The sequence below is a fragment of the Streptopelia decaocto genome (assembly GCF_964273445.1).
Source record: "Streptopelia decaocto genome assembly, chromosome: 3".
NCBI lineage: Eukaryota > Metazoa > Chordata > Aves > Columbiformes > Columbidae > Streptopelia > Streptopelia decaocto.
The window spans coordinates 25,773,526-25,790,474 of NC_138656.1; the positions used below are offsets into that span (position 1 = coordinate 25,773,526).

At 38.9% G+C, this 16,949-nt stretch overlaps 1 protein-coding gene across 2 annotated transcripts in view; it reads left to right on the forward strand.

The window, feature by feature from the left end:
* The first annotated feature begins 3,896 nt into the window (after positions 1–3,896).
* Positions 3,897–16,949, forward strand: part of UBR2 (ubiquitin protein ligase E3 component n-recognin 2) — a 56,531-nt gene continuing 43,478 nt past the window's right edge. For both annotated transcript variants that reach the window (XM_082049393.1, XM_082049392.1), the window contains exons 1-5: positions 3,897–4,045; positions 8,362–8,621; positions 11,591–11,669; positions 13,174–13,287; positions 16,190–16,317. In XM_082049393.1, coding sequence (XP_081905519.1) covers positions 3,968–4,045; positions 8,362–8,621; positions 11,591–11,669; positions 13,174–13,287; positions 16,190–16,317 — 659 coding nt within the window. In that variant the 5' untranslated portion in view covers positions 3,897–3,967. The remainder of the gene's footprint in view (positions 4,046–8,361; positions 8,622–11,590; positions 11,670–13,173; positions 13,288–16,189; positions 16,318–16,949) is intronic.

Consider the following 16,949-nt stretch of genomic DNA (forward strand, 5'->3'; position numbering starts at 1 on the left):
TATTTACAATGTAAAAATCACTACTTTGGTCATGCAGTATCTGCCAAGCAAACTGTTTTATCAAAATTACTGTTATTGAAAATGTAAACCTGAATCCTACACTTAGACACATACTTTATTTGGTGGAAAGGGTTGCTGACTTAGGGAAGATTAAAGGGATACAAATGTCTTTGCACAGTGATGATCTTAGATATAGGTACATAATATCAACTTAATGCAGCAAAATGCTGATCATTTGCTTTAATAGTTAAACTTTGAAATTAAGTTACAGCTGCAGCATTGTTTTAGAGAGCAGACAGGGGAAATAAATGCTTTTAAAATGTTTTTTAACTGTACCAGGAGATAAATGTTTCACAGAGAATAGAAACATTTTTGATTCCTTCTCACAAAACTTGACTTTCATAATGATTGCCAGGAAACTCCATCAATGTGGGAAAAGTTAAATAGCATTTTATTTTTCTATAAAGAAGACACCTATCCCTGCAGTCTAGATATGCAATATTTTTCTATTCAAATTAATACAGTGATATTAAATTGACTGCATTTAAGGTACAATGAACATGCCAGCGAACCAGCCACTTAAAAATTCCCTCCAACATCCCCTTACCTTATGATTTCATCCATTCCTACTCGCAAATGCAACAGGCTCTGAAGATGATCATTCAAGCAATACTCAGCCAAGATGACAATCATTTCTGTGAGCAGACCACCTCTTTGGAGCATGCTCTACAGGAGGCCCTTTATCTGTCAAAATGGCTGGGCTTCAGCTTGGCGACTTCTGTTGGACTTGCATCAAGATGCAGTCTCCTAGTGTGGAAAATCTTGTTCTGTTAGTAGCTTCTAAAATGGTTTTGAGAAAGGAACAATCAGTCTCCACTGTTATGATTAATATTTGCTCAGTTATGCCTATTTACAGTGTGTTTTTAATGGATGCAGTATTTGTTAAGAATACTGGAACCCAATTGAGTTAATTTGCCCCCAGTCAAAATACCATTTACGTTTTGGTTTCTTTTGTTGTTTTTTTTTTTTTTTTTTAATGGCAGAAGCAAGTGCTTAAGCAAGTGCTTAAGCAGTGCTTAAACAGACAGTTCAAGAGTTGAAGGAGATACAGGTGATATCTGCATCTTTCACCACCGTAGTCTGTAGCATTCTGTGGGCTATCTTGTGTGTCAAAAGCAAGGTGAGACCCAGAAACATATCAGCTAGAGTGAAGAAATGTATTAACCCTGTTAAAACATTAAATTCCCTAGATATCTTTTCTTCAATTTCTATCTGGTAATAGACCTGGGAAGAGTTAGGCTTTATGGCAGAAAAGGAAGACAGTCTCCTCAACCTTAATTATTGGTCCTGAATTTGAATAATATCTTCGATTATGAAGCTAATGGCACAGGCTAAAAATTATGGAAAATTCTACCCAAAGTTCTGTAAAATGATACCTGAGAAGTTGTTATGCTCATATGGAAATAATGGCTTTGCAGTCTAATTTCTGTTTGGGTCACCCATCTGTCTAGGTAAAATAAGATGGTTTTCATATTATTAAACACCAGAATTTTTCTAACATTTTCTACACAAAGCCCAGAAGGAGAGACAGTTAAATCATACAGCTTTCTTTCACCCTCTGCCTTCTCCCAAAGAAGTGTTATGTTCTGTATTCCTCAGGCATCAACAGTGCATGAATGAGAAGCAGCGTGGGTTTTACAGATCTTCTAAGGAATATATAATTATTTTCTATTCAAAAAGTGGCGAGTGATATAAAAAATAAACACAGCCAAAAGATGTACCCTGCATATAGTAAGGGTACAATCAGGCAAAGAAAAATTAATCTTATTCTTAGAATATTAGGAGGTGAAACTAATATTCTGAAGTTCATCCTTTCATGATTCCCTCGTAGTACTGGCTAAACCCATATTTTTCAGTTCTTGCAATCCATCTTTCCAGACGTGTATGTTCTGTTACTATCAAAATTCCCCAAAACTCCCAAATATAGTATGTAAGTAAACATGATGATTTATAAACCCTTGAGGTTTCAGAAACCAATGCTTATAAAGTATGACTAATATGCGAGTGTGCACTGCTGCCCCCTGATGCAGAGAATGTTCAATCTCTTCGAGAGTAGCCAGGCAATGGCACGCAGCCCACCTTCTTTCTTATATATGGCCATAGATGTACTTACTACTTCTTGCACAGATATATCTCTCCCTACGGTAACTCAATACTTAAATTATTAGTTGAGGGGAGAATGAGGAGAAGGAAGAAGAAAGAAATGAGACAAAAAAAGGGAGAAACCAACTGTGCATACCCACTGTGAGAATGTTTACAAATTGTTAAGGAATATAAGCTATGAACTGGAACTCACTTTCAAAGCACAGTTTTGTTGTAAGTTAGTACTGTTTGGCAAAGGTAACACTTATGGCCACCTTCAGCTAGTACTTCAGGTAATTATAACTCAGTTTGTCTTTTCTGCCTCCTACCTGTTTTTTCACCTCCTGTGCACTATCTAAATTTGGGAGTGTAAACTGTCCAGAGCAGAGACTTCCTCAGCAGGATTTGCTGGTACAGGTTCCCGCAGGGTGGGGCCTTATCTCCGTGAAGGCTGACAGAAGTGGAAATAATATTTAGTTTGCACGTGATGCTTAGGCCCACACAGAAGTTTGCAGCCAGCAGTGGCAGGTGTGGCATCTCAGGTGAAGTTCTCAGCATGGCTCACCCAGTCGCTCAGGTGCCATGGGGCTGTACACACAAAGTTAAAGACGCGTCTGCTGGGTTTTTGGCCCGGCTGTAATTAACATGCTGGCAAACCCATGGTTACAACAGTGGCACAACAGGTTTTCAGAGAGACCTCATAAACAGCAAAGAGCCTGTATTAACTACAGCGAAACAGAGTTACGGGACAGGATTATGGGCCCCTCAGTTCAAGAAGGACAGGGAACTGCTGGAGAGAGTCCAGTGCAGGGCAACAAAGATGATGAAGGGAGTGGAGCATCTCCCGTATGAGGAAAGGCTGAGGGAGCTGGGGCTCTTTAGCTTGGAGGAGACTGAGGGGTGACCTCATTAATGGTTATCAATATGTAAAGGGTGAGTGTCACAAGGATGGAGCCAGGCTCTTCTTGGTGACAACCAATGATAGGACAAGGGGCAATGGGTATAAACTGGAACACAGGAGGTTTCACTTAAATATGAGAAGAAACTTCTTCTCAGTGAGGGTGACAGAGCACTGGAACAGGCTGCCCAGGGGCGTTGTGGAGTCTCCTTCGCTGGAGACATTCAAAACCCACCTGGACACCTTCCTGTGTAACCTCATCTGGGTGTTCCTGCTCCAGCAGGGGGATTGGACTAGGTGATCTTTCGAGGTCCCTTCCAACCCCTGACATTCTGTGATTCTGTGATACTTGCGAGTTGCACACCTGGAGCCCTGCCTGAGCAAGGCCGAGACAGGATGCTGCAGCCTGGGCCGTGTGGGACCCATGCGGGGGCCCGGGTAGGCTGAGGACTGACCCGCAGGTTTTATGGTTCCTGAAATTTACTAACATTTCTCTTAAAGCCGTAGTTGCCACATTCACGTTATTTACTGATTTTTTTTTTTCCTTTTCACTCACGAGTGGTGCCCCCGCTCCGGCCAGCGCGTCGCGTTGCCGGAGGCGAGAAGGGCAAACGACGGCGTGAAGACGGCGGTGGCGCGGGGTGCTGAGCCGCCCGCCCTCCCCGACACCGGGCTGGGCCACCGCCGAGTCCCGCACCGCGGCCCCGGGCAACGGGCGCCGTCTCCTTGGCGACGCGGGGGTGCGTGTGCGGCGCCAGGCGCCGCAGAAAGACTACAACTCCCAGAGCCCCGCGGGCGGGGCCGCCCGGGCGGGCGGGGCGGAAGTGGGTTCCTCGAGCAGAGCGGCCGGCCGGGCCCGGTTCCGGGTGTCCCTGCCTTGGCGGCGGCGGCGGTGGCGGTGGCGCGGCGCGGGGCGGGGGAGAGAAGATGGCGGCGGACTTGGAGGCGGAGGTGCAGGCCATTGACAAGAGCCTGCTGGAGTGCTCCGCCGAGGAGATCGCAGTGGTGAGGCGGCGGGCCCGGGCCCCGGGCCGGAGGGCGGGGAGGGAGCGGGGGCTCGCGAGGCCGGCGGTCGGCACCGGCCTTGCCCGGCCGGCGGCGGGGCCTGAGGGCCGGTGGCCGTTCCTGGGGCCGGGGCGAGGCTGTGCTGGCGGCGGGGGGCGAGCAGGCTTTCCGGGGGAGGTGTCGCTGCCTGGGCTGGTTCTCAGGACACCCGGGGCTGGCAGCGGCCTCTCGCTCTGGCCTGGCGCGGCTGGTGTCGCCGGCGTCGCTGTTGCCGTGGCCGAGCCGAGGCGCAGCGAGCAGCCGGCTTTTCCTGTTGTGCTGCCCGGTGTCGAGGCTCCCCGGGCAGCCGCCTCGGTGGCCGCGATTCCCCGCCGTTCCTGGGGCTCGGGGCCACTGCTCGGCGTCTGCTCCTTCCTTTCCTGTTTCCTCGCCTTCTTCAGACAGTTGGGAAGTTCAGTTCTCCTGCCTGGTTTGCTGTCTCTTCACGTCTCTCCACCGGCAATCATGCCTCCATGTGCGAAGCTCCCCTTACCCCTGTTGATTTAGGTGGATGTCGGACCCCAAATATGCTTTGTAGTGTTGAAGTTTCATTAAAGTATTCTTCCTTCCACCCCAGTATTTAAGACGTAGTTCTGACAAAAGCTTGCCCTAGTTAAGCTTAGGACTATTAGAACGGGACGCTTGTAGAGGCAATAGTAGTAAAATCAGTGTAATATTTGAAATAATCTAATTTTGTTTATGAATTTTCCCTGCTTTTATGAAAAGTAGTTGAAAGGGAAGGTAAGTGGCATCTTGAGGATAAAGTTTTTAGAGAAACTTTTCTGGCGTAGGTGCCAGAATTCATAGACACTTGTGTGTTTGAGGAACTGGAGATATATATGTAAAAATACTGGGACTTCTTATGTGCATATCTGTGGGATAAGACCTTGGAGAGCTGTCTGTGTGTATTTCAATGAGAATTACTTTGGCTGCTTTCCAAAAGAAAATAAAAGACAATGTTGTCATTCAGATTATCCTCAGATTATGCTGGTATACCTACAGTGCAGGCAGAGCTATGATTAGATGGGCAAATGTGCATAGTTAGTTATATCCTAGCTAGTTTAGCTCCAGGATTAGTTTTCCTTTCTCTCAACAGCAAAACAAATAATTCCATCAAACATTTAATAAAGTAGACCAGGCTGAGCACAAACTACCTTGTCTGTGTGAGTAGCAGATTTTTTGGGGGGTCACACCGTAGATAAACTCAAGGCAGACGTGCACCAAGTGGAACACATTTAGGAATTCACTAGGGGTATAAGTGCCAGCTTAGATTTAGTCAATTCTTTCTTATTTTTATTCTCTGTCGTCACCAGCACCAGCTCCAATTCTGTGGTCTATCACTGTCAAATCTACAATGTGCTGGCAACTAAACGCTGCTGGCACTGCCTGATTGTATATGTAAACAACGTGCTTGGCTTTTAACATTGTTTTTTCTGCCTCCTTTGCTGATAGCCCAGTATTAACAAAACAAATGCCAGCCCAAAGCAATAGTTGTAGCACTTTAAGCTTCAGTTTCTCATTGCAACAACTTAATGATAAACTTCCAAAGAACAACGATCAAAAGAATAAACTATCTGTAAAAGAAAATGGGCCTACATTGCAAGTATTTATTTATATAGCTAAGAAAAACATAAAGTTTACCTTTCAGCTTTTGAAACAGCAAACTGAGTTGTTTTATTGCTTATTTGTATTATATGTCGTCCTCTCCTGGTATCTCTTGCTTAGATGTGGATTTAATAGAAAACCTGATGGACCATTAGGTATTTACTTACATAAAAATGTTATTTGATCAGTGCTTTTTGGGTGGTGTTTGGTGTGGTGGTTTGTTTTGTTTTGTTTTAGGGCAGTCAAAAATTGCTGTAGGAGAGTAGGTTTGAGGGGGGGAGGAAGTGAAGAGGAATACAAGTCATTTTTTTAATGAAAAGCTCTCTTGAGAGAGTAGAACATTATGTTTTCTTACATGTGACTTTAGGTTAGAAGACATACAAATGCTAATTGAAAACTTGCCTAAATACAAAATGCTTTTATTTAAACAACAAATACCAAAGTTTTGAGTAGCTTTGCTGGAGTTCAGTGCCTTCCAGGTAGCGATTTAGAAAGGCAGCGCAACATATGTATGCATATGTATATATTTCTATTAGCAGTTTTACATGTGCAACAGTACTTTGAGTTGCCTTCCTTGTAGCTCTTAGAGTAACATCAGTTTCCTTGTCCTGAAAGCCCACATTTCCTTCTGATATTCCTTTAGTTGGGATCTGATTTTCAAAACTGTATGCACATTTGTGTGTATAGAACTGGCTCCACAACCACGTTTATGTGTGATGACACTCAACTGCCACACCCAGCTTTCAGGCAACTAGTCCCAGGATTTTTGGGATGAGAAAGCAGTTTACTCGAGGAACAAGAATTTTCTCTGGCTAGGTATTTGTCTGAGCTTGTAGTGCAGGTAATATGCATGGTGTGTTTTCTAGCTAGAAATTAGTAATGAATTAAAAGGTCAAAATTAAAGGTATTTTGCTGAGAAAAATGCAGACGTAATAACTAATACATAACCTAGAAAAGAATCTAAAAAATATGTTATTAAATAGAAAACATGGAAGAGACGAAGTCAGCTTCAATGTGATTTGGTCAGTTCCTGGTGTTAGTAGATATTCGGCACAAATGATGAAAGGAGAGGAAAAGATTAATGAGGTAGGAAAGAAAACAAACCAAATTATTAGTTATGCAAACTTTACCTTCCCCCTTCCCCCCCGTTTTTGTGCAGTATTCTCTGAATCCTGGTGGGAATGGTGAGATTATCTGTAAAAGTATAGATTGTTTGGTACAGCTTTTAGGCAACCTTTTCCCATGGGCTTCCTTGAAAAAATGTTGGCTTTGACCATTAAAGCTAGATCAATCAATACAGAAAGATTTAGTAGATTGATTATGAATTTAGGAAGTCAAATTTAGGGAAAGAGATGTGAAGAAAGCATGTTGTTCTACTAAGAGCTGTACTGACAAATAAGTGTTTTTTATATGAAGTTCTACTTTAGAAAACATAGTCTAGTAAATGAAAATACTACAATGTATTTTTAAAAAAGTAAAAAGTGCAGCCATTCTTAGCTGGCACAAATGCTCTGCTGACTCTGTATGTCCGTATCCTGAAGAACTTACTACAACTGTGTTGTCTTAAACATAAGTTCTTTAGAGTGAGTCATAAATAATTCAGAGTAAATCAAGCTGTAACATTTGATTACCAAACCCATTTATTTTGGTATAATTAATTCTTTATTTTCATGTACAGTTTTATGTTGATTGTGAATTCTTTTTCTGAAGTTGCCAGGGGGTATCTGGTTGTCATATTTACAATGAGAAATGGCATACTAAGGCTGTTTATGTAACACAGGGTTTAATCAGTGCACACTTGCACTATGTGCTTCCTCTCATTTGTTTATTATAAAAACCTTGCATTATTAATTTATAATTTAAACCTTTATACAATTGTAATCGACAAGGCAGAAGTAAAACATATGTTGTCCTACAGGACTTTTTTTTACTCTGTGTGTGTATACAAGGGAAAAAAACGTGGAAAAAGCTGTGAGTTTTTCAGTGGCTTATAGCAGGTACAGGAGCTTGATGGTTTTTAAAAACTCTGTCAACTTTGTGGGGTTTTTTTGCAGTTGATTGACTAAGAGAAATTCGGGATCTAATGTCACACTTGAAATAATAATTCAGATAAGTTATTTTGGTGGTAGGAGAAACCAAACTCCCTTCATTTTCATAGGTAATTTGTTGAAATTAAAGGAGAGAGGGCCTGTTACCTAATGCTATGTTTGCTGTTCTCCTTGTGCTCTTTGTCTTTGCCTGTTCCTTGCCAGCTCCAGGCTGCCGCTGCTTCTCTGTGTCCCCAGCTGGCAGCAGCAGTCTGCATTCCAAAGAAGGGCAACCAGCATAGTTTGAGCCTTGTCCTAAAAGGCATTGCTGATGTTGGGATGTTTTAGTGGTTGTGCATCCTAGAGGAAAATTTTGAAGAATTTGGTCATGGAAGTCTTGTGTTTTTAAAAATCATTTTGTATGTCAAAAGGATAAAATGTAGAAGCAGGGAAACAAATTATTCCTTTCCTAATGTCTGTCTTCTGTGATTGTCTGGATTTAACACTTTGAAGGAAGCATGGCTCTCTTGTAACACCACTTTAGATTTTTGATTTAGAAATAAAATTGTTATCTTGATGGCTAGAATTATGTTTGGTATTTTTATTAATGAACTATTTGTGTTCTCATTCTTTTTAATTTAAAAGAAATGGCTGCAAGCAAATGACCTTCAGAAAGAAGTATACCAGCATCTGGCCTATTATGTACCAAAAATTTACTGCAGGGGTCCTAACCCTGCCCCACAAAGAGAGGACATGCTGTCACAACATGTTTTGCTGGGGCCAATGGAATGGTACCTTTGTGGTGAAGATCCTGCATTTGGTTTTCCAAAGCTTGAGCAAGCGAACAAGCCTTCCCATCTCTGTGGCCGCGTTTTTAAAGTGGGAGAGCCTACGTATTCTTGCAGGTAATTCAACTTATCATTGTGAAGTATTTATAATTTGTGAAGTCATGGAACGTCTTTTGACAAGAATTTGTTGTCCTAATGAGAAGTTAATACCATGAATGCATTTTTAAAGTAACCTTGCAGTGTTTCATGACAGGTGGGACCAGGGGAAAATTAACACCCTACAGGTTTGTAAGTGGAAAAATACTAATTAGTATAGCGTATTTTCTGTACAAAAGAAATGCAAGACTAAGAAAATGGCTGGCGTGAATTGTCAGTGTCATATAAGGGGATTAATCAGAAGTGGGCAGTTATATGTGTGTGTAATTCAGGTGTTTAATATCAGCTGTTAGTGTTGATCCTGTGTTTTAGACCTCTTTCCGTGACCTGTTACACCAGTATGTCACACACAGACACAAAATGATGTGAAGGCAGATGTACCAGTTTTATTGTTCCTTTCTTACCTCTATCTCTAGATCTCTCTAAAAATACCATTTTACTTGAAAGAAGACAGGAAGATACTAACCTATGACAAATATTTAAAAAATCTTCAGTTTTAAGCCAGTGTATTACTAGCTGTATATCCATTATCTTTTATTTCCTGAACTGTCTGTAGCTTAAGCTTAGTTTGTACCCTCTCTGTTGCAGATTCCTCTTGTTTTGTATGGTTTCTACCATGCTCTTGGATACTTACTTTAACACTTGGTGTGGTGATGTGGGAGGGAATGTCTGTCTTACTTTGAAGGACTTTTTTTTTCTGGGTTTCCATTCCCTTTATTTACAAGGAGAGAATGATCATGGAATTTTACTCTTTAGTGCTCTCCTCTTCTGGAAACATCATAACTTACTGGCCTTATTTGCTGAAGTTCTGATTCAGGGTGCACTTGAGACACTTAACTCAGCAAACTGCCTCTTCTGCATTTCTCTTTCAACGATCAGTTAGAGTAGGTAGTTTTGGAAATATTTTGAGACCTCTAACACTGAGATGGATGAAATTAAACTGGTGGCTACTTTAGATCCTTTCAACCACTAAGAAAACTCCATCTCTAGATGTTCTTAGGTTCTTCCTTCACACTTGTGAAAATGTGGCAAGATCTGAGTAGAGAATTAGAGAGTAGGAGGCTGAGGACTATCAGAGACTGTGAAAAGAATTTCCACAGTTTCTTTAGTACTTTTTCATGGAATCTGGTCCCGAAGAACTAAAAAGCCAAATCTCAGAACTAGTATTTTAATTCAAGTCAAATTGCATTGCGCTATAGAAGTAATATGTTAATGATCAAATGCTCTTTATATGGAACTAATGAAAACTATAGGAGTTCTGTTAATTTCTTCTAAACACTAGCTTTTTCAAGACCAACAGCTCAATATGTGAAGTATATCTTGAGAATACTGTCAGGTATGATGGAAACAGAATAATGCAATCCATTGGTGTAGGATTTAAAGACTCAGTGAACGTACTATTCATACTCAGGGTCTTTGTTTCAGTAGAAAAATGATTTAAATACAGCAATATAATAATAGTTTTCAGGTTAGAAGGGATGTATTGGAAAGCCATCTTGTCTGACTTTCTGCTCAAGTCAGGGTCAACAGTGAATACAGAATATTTTTGCTGTTGCTATTATCAAGAAGGAGTCTCATCTTCTTTTGGTTAAATACTGAACATAGATGTAAAACTGTTAATGTTTCCTGTTGTGTGTTAATAAATTTCTTTGCTGATAATGAAGAATAATGAGAGTTTTATTTTCTGTATCCCACAATAGTTAAAATTATTGTTTTCTGAGTCCATGAAGGGCTCTGAAGGATCAATACCTGGTATTATAGAACTAATCTACCCAATAATGTAGGCATCTTGTAGTTTTGAATTTTTTTTTTAAATTTAAAAAATGCCATGAATGGAAATTATTCTAAAACAGAAGAGCTTTGTATAATTTTACTTTGACAATTTCACCTTTAGTGGCTCCTCTGGAGAAAACAAATGTGAAAATGGTACTTTATGCATACATAGTAAGTTACAATTGCCTGATTATCTTTAATGATTACCTGGTTTAATTTATTTGGTTAAATGATATTAAGAGAATTTTCAATAATAACATTTCGTAGGGTCTCTGATGTTTTCTTTTGAACTAAGTAAGGTGTTTCTTTTCTTGTTTTAATAATAACAATCATAAGAGATTCATTTTCTTGGTAGTTATTTTTACATTGCAAAACCTGGCTCTCTTAATCTTGAAGTGCCTTGAAGTCAGTTGCATTATATAGGTTAATCTATTTTTAGTATTTCTCAGGGAGACAGTTAAATGTAATGAGTAATTGTGTCATTCATCTGTTTAGCTCTTTTTGCTAGAAATATTACTTCTGTGTAATACAGTGGTGCTTGTAGGCAGGACCTTATTATGGCCTCTGATCTCCTGGTTGAGTAAATTGCATTCTTGGACCTCTTCAGTGAGCTTGTAGGGCTAAACTTGGAAGCAGGGGTTTGGTCTGTTATATTGTGTGTATCTTTCTTTCCAGTGTTCAGTGAAAAAATGTCTTTTCTGATTGCTGGAGATTGTTGATACTTATACTCTGTACTTGAGTCCTTGTACTTGAGATCTTGCTTGGGTTTTTACTGTTTACCTGTCTGCACTGTGTTCTGTAATTCATCTGTTTACTTGCTTATATACTTGTCTCACCTCTTGAAGGCAATGGTTATTTCACCCAAATATACATACTACCCAGACTATATTTTAATGCTTCTTCTGTTATGAGAACAGTTGTGTTTGGTTTTTTTTTTTTTTGTTTTTTTGTCTTTTTTTCTCCTTCATTTGTTTCTTCCTTCTTGGAAGCCATCTCTTTCCTCTCTTCTGACTAATATATGCATTAGTCAGAAGGTTTATATTGGTGATATTTGAAAATTACCTGTTGTAAAATGTGTAATTAAAGGCAAAACCATTTGTGTAATTTTTTTCCACTTTCTTTTTTTTGATTTTGCTTATTTTTCTTGCTGTTTTCAGAGACTGTGCGGTTGACCCAACTTGTGTGTTGTGCATGGAGTGCTTTCTTGGAAGTATTCATAGAGAGCACCGATACAGGGTTAGTATTACTGCGGGAATATGTGAAGTAGTCATTAATAATTTTGTGTGTGTACGAAACTCCTTATTTGAGGTGTAAGAATGTATACATAATTTCAAAATGTTGAACACAAAGTTTGGGATTATGTCTGCAATAATCGTACAGAACTTGAGTGTTTTGATCTGAGTGTAAATTCTGAAAGTTTAAACTTTAAAATATCAAGGAGTTACATTTTATGCACAACAGTTAGGCTTACAAATGTGATAATGTTACTTTTTAACATGCCCTTTGGTGAACTTTACAGCGTTAGAGTTGTTTTTTTGGCTTGCTTTGACCTTGACTATTTTTAAAAGGTGTTGAAAAACCTTTATGAAGAAGCCACTTTTATTTAAAATTTATTTCCTTTAAACATCTGAATTCTTATCAAATTCTGTACAATAGCAGTTTTCTTGTTTGTCTTTAAAGTTAAAATAGAGAACTAAAACTGCAAATGCTGTTTATTTTAGTAATATACTGCTATTAGTAGTACAGGTTAGTTGAAAAAAACAGACAAAACGGAGAAGGCCTCAGTGTGTTTTCAGACTAAGAAGCCAAGTGAAAACCATGGTGCAGCCTTACTGTAAATCTGCTTTTGACAATACTGCACTGTTGTTAATATAAATCTGATCATTGTGTGGTTTCACTGAGCACTAGGATTTAGGAAAAAAAGGCAAACAAACAAAAAAACCAACTTGCCCCAAGAAACCCAACCCAATTTGTTGGTATCAGCATACATCTTGATGTAGGTTTCTAGTTTGCAAGCTTAGTGAGTTAACAAGTCTAGGTGGTATCCAGAAGTGGAAGCAAATGTTCTTTCAAATGTCTGTCTAGTTTTGTTGATACTATCGGATATACCTGTATGCTAAAAATAGGTAAAAGAAGAATTCTTTTGTGAATTATTTAATAGTTGTGGTTCAAAAAGAGTATTAACACATTTATTAGTTGGAGGTGGTCTTAACTTTAAAATCAATTATATTAAAACCATATAAATATATCATTACAGTTTTCAGATACTTTTTTCTGTGCTTACTAAGACTTACATGAACAATTGGTAAGTTTTCTCTGTAAACTCTGTTACTGTAAACAGCATATGTTTTATTCACTGTGTAATAGTGCTATATGAAATGATTTAGCTTTGTTCAGATTAAAAATGAGAGAACCTGAAATAGTACAGATGGCATTGCAAGTCATAGATTCGGAAAATCTGTAAGTCAGGCAAAACCCACAGCCTTCAGGTGGGGCAGAATGGGGGTGTCTGAAGTTTTGGGGTTTTGTTTTTTGATTCTTTTCTTTTTGCACAGACAGACCAATGAAGTACATAAGATTTCAGCCATCATAGAAACAGGCAGGGTTTCACTGTGCTTTTTTTAAAAGGGTACTGCCTAAAGATTGTGCTTTTGTAGTTTCGTTGTGACTACTTACTTCTTAATGTGCATGTATGTATATATGTATTTACATGAAATTTTTTGTTTGTAAATAATTTTAGATGACAACATCAGGTGGAGGAGGTTTCTGTGATTGTGGTGATACAGAAGCTTGGAAAGAAGGTCCTTACTGTCAAAAGCATGAACTTAACACTTCAGAGACTGCAGAAGAAGAGGTAATAACAATTGAGGTGTCATGTTTTGAAACACTGTAAACTATGTATATATGTGCGTGTATATACAAGTCATTCGCGCGAGGTTATTTTTAGTCTTGTATACCACGTGGTGTCATGTTTTGAAACACTGTAAACTATGTATATATGTGCGTGTATATACAAGTCATTCACGCGAGGTTATTTTTAGTCTTGTATACCACGTGTGAGAGATGGGAGGGAATTTAATAATAATATTTGAACCACCGTATGTCTTAAACGAAACTAATGTCTTGTCTAATTTAAGGAGTTATTTAGAATGACATTTTCTGCTTGAAGGCTTCATTTTGTATGTTCTTGGTTGCCTCTGCAGCTTCAGTTCCTTTTTGTTGTTTTTCTGCCATATTCTGAAATGTGAAAAATCCGTAGGTAATCACGTGCACAAGGAAGCCAAGCTGTCTGTGCAGCATATGTTCTCATTCTTACCAAAGTAAAGTGCACAGATATTTAAATTCAGAATAGCTTGTTACAGGAAAGCTGTAATGGAGATATAAGATAGAGGTCTATAAAAGCTTGTTTGGTATGGAGAAGCTAAATAGAGAACATATCTTCATCATTGTTGTAGCATAACAACTTGAACATACTAAATGCAGAAGAGCATACTAGCTCTTAAACTATGAATTCAAGCTGTTGAACTAGCTGCTTTATAAACTTTGAACAACAATAGTGTTTTGTGTGTTCAGAAGGAAGTGTAGCACATTTGTGGAGGGAAAATATCATCAATGGCTGTTTAAAATTGCAGATACCATCTTTGGTGTGGGAAGTATTAGTGTCTTAAATTATGGAGACCAGAGGAACAATCTGCCCTTTTCTTATATTCTTCCCTTAATGTATCTGTTAGCCACTCTCATTCCCCAAATGTTCTAAGTTGGGCTTCTGTTCTAGCCACTAGTCTGTTCTTATGTAATATAATTTCTGTGAGGTTTTTTTTGAAGTGCAAATATAAGGCAAATTCTTGTAGTAATTCTGCTCATCTGGTGGTTTAAGTGAAGGAACTGTAACTGTATTTGCAGTGGCAGTGGTCCTTCTGAAATCTGTTGTCACTGTCTCGACCCTAAGACTCCAGCACTGCTGCATGGACTCACCACTTGGTCTGCTTGCCAGTTTACACAAGCAGGCAGCCTTAGTTAGAAAACTGTTCTGAAATCTTGGGTGGACTGCTGCTTGTGTGGCCAAAGATACTGTCACAGTTGAGTGTGAGTGATAGAAAAATTAAGTTACTGGGCAGGCTTTGTGTTTCTTCCCTGTGAGTGATGGGGATTGAGATCTCTTGTGTTATGCAGTGTTGTGTTTGAGGCAGATCAAGGATCATTTCTTGAGCATTATCAGAGCCCATTTTCTGCCTTCCCAGATATGTTTTTGTTGAAAGCACTGAGAATGGAGGCAGTGCTGCTGCTTAAGGTTTGGCTTTGCATTTGGTGACTGATAGTTCTTCATAGCCTAGGTAAGTTTTAAATGAAGCAAAAAAAAAAGAAATGGCAATGATTAAAATTCTTGTAAAGCTTCCAGATATTCTGAATTAATCTTGGAGTGGGTGGATGAATAAACTTTACAAGTACAGGTGAATGGCTGACTGTCAAGGGCCTCCTGTAGATAATGCACATTTAAGTTCTGAAAAGGTTATTGTGGCTGTTTTTATACAGCACAGGCTATAGTGAAATACAGAATTTGGTATTAGATAATCCTAAACCAGGAGTTGGGCTACCGTTAAGTATTTTAATTGGCTAACAATTACACATCCTTCAAAATAGCAAATGATGAATTGAGTCAGTGATTCAATGTATAGAACATGTCCAGGTGACCTGCAGGGCAGGTAGTGTTCCCTTTCCAGCTTTGTAGAAGAAGGACTAGTTGCTCTGAACATGAAAAATTTGAAAGAATAGAAGAAGAGTTCTTTCAGAAAAGAGTTTTCTATTCACATTCAAATCCCTTGAAATGGATTGGAAGAAAATGGTGATGGCACCTGTACTACGTGATTTGGAGCTGGCCTTGGTTCTCATTTGCTTTTCAGAAAAGTAGCCCCTTTGATTTGCAGACTGAGGCAGCACTCCTCTTCCTCCCCCTCCTCGTTTCGGTTCTCCCACCTGCAGCAGCAGCCATTCTGCTCTGGCAGAGGAGGATGAGTTCATAGCAGCTGCTGCAGATGTCAAAGGGAAGGCACCCTAGAGGCTGCTGAACAGGCAGAAGTTGCTGCATGGTCCACACGCAGGAGGGACTATCTGTGAACAAGACTGAGAGAACGGCAGATCATTGTGAAATACCTGGTTACATTTAGCATTTAATTATTTATATACCACAGCATATAAGAGGTGTGCCATAAATCACTGTCCCAGTGTGGTGGATATTGTATAAGCTTGGATAGAGAAAGACTTCTGCCTCTAAGTGCATGCTAGATATAAAACAAGGCAATAGATTCATAGCTGTTTGTATTCTGCAGTTTACTAATATTGGCAAGTGGAACAAAAGATACAGTGGTTTCAAATTATGTTTTTGAACACGTCACAGAAAAAGCAGGTTTTAATAACAGCTGAGGTTAAAAGTTCTTCAGAAGAACTATCTTTGTGTGCAGAAGTGGGAACAATGAAAGTGAAAATGGAGAAGTGTGTGAGAATTTAGGTGGGTGATCAGAGGCAAGTTAACGTTTAGGTATTGAACTTTAGATTACTGCCTTAGTGGTTGTCAATGAAGAACTGGAAAAATAAAACAGGATGGTTATTGACTCTATTCCTTTCAAATGTAAAGTCATTTAAAGAAAAGACATCATTAAAGGTATTACGTGATCTTTGACAAAGAGAAGTGCAAATTTGACAATTTCTGTTTTGAATATAATTTGATACCTCAATTGTTATTTGTATTTATTTTCCAGGATCCTCTTGTGCACTTGCCAGAAGATATGGTAGCAAGAGCTTATAATATTTTTGCCATCACACTTAAATATGCAGTAGATATATTAACATGGGAAAAGGAAAATGAATTACCTGGCCTAGAAATGATGTAAGTATAGTATTTGTCTTCTGCCTTTTAAAGCTTGCAGAACAACAGAAAATGCTAATTCTGATTTTAAGTATATTTTCTGCCTTTCCTGAAATTGTCAAGAATATTTTTATAGACAATGGGTTAAAATAATTTAAATAGATTTCCTTTTCTCATATTTTTTTTTTTTTTACTTTTGTGATTATACAGCTCATTTATTTCCATAGTGGTGATGAAACAATATCTTTGTGATGCCTTCATTTTGTTAATATTGAAAAGGAAGTATCAGTAAAATACAGTACCCTAAAACAAGTGGCGGATTAGTTTCTAACAGTCAAAGTTACTGAAATTCTGATGGCAAAAGTATTTTGTACTTTTGGTGATCCACTTATTACAAATTTTGAAGCATTACAGAGTATTTGAGTGTATTGTAGCATCATAGTTATCATGGATTAATTTTTGACACCTTGTTAGTAACTTTTTTACTTTGTATTGTGTGAGTAACAATGTTGTGTAAATAAATTATGGAAATCAAACGATTGCATTGGATCTGTGTAAGCTTACTGCCAAGTTGTTGTTGTCTAATAGACCTTTTATGTAGTTTTAGGGAAACGAGTGTGGCAAAGTTAGGCCAAGATTGGTAAAATCTCTAA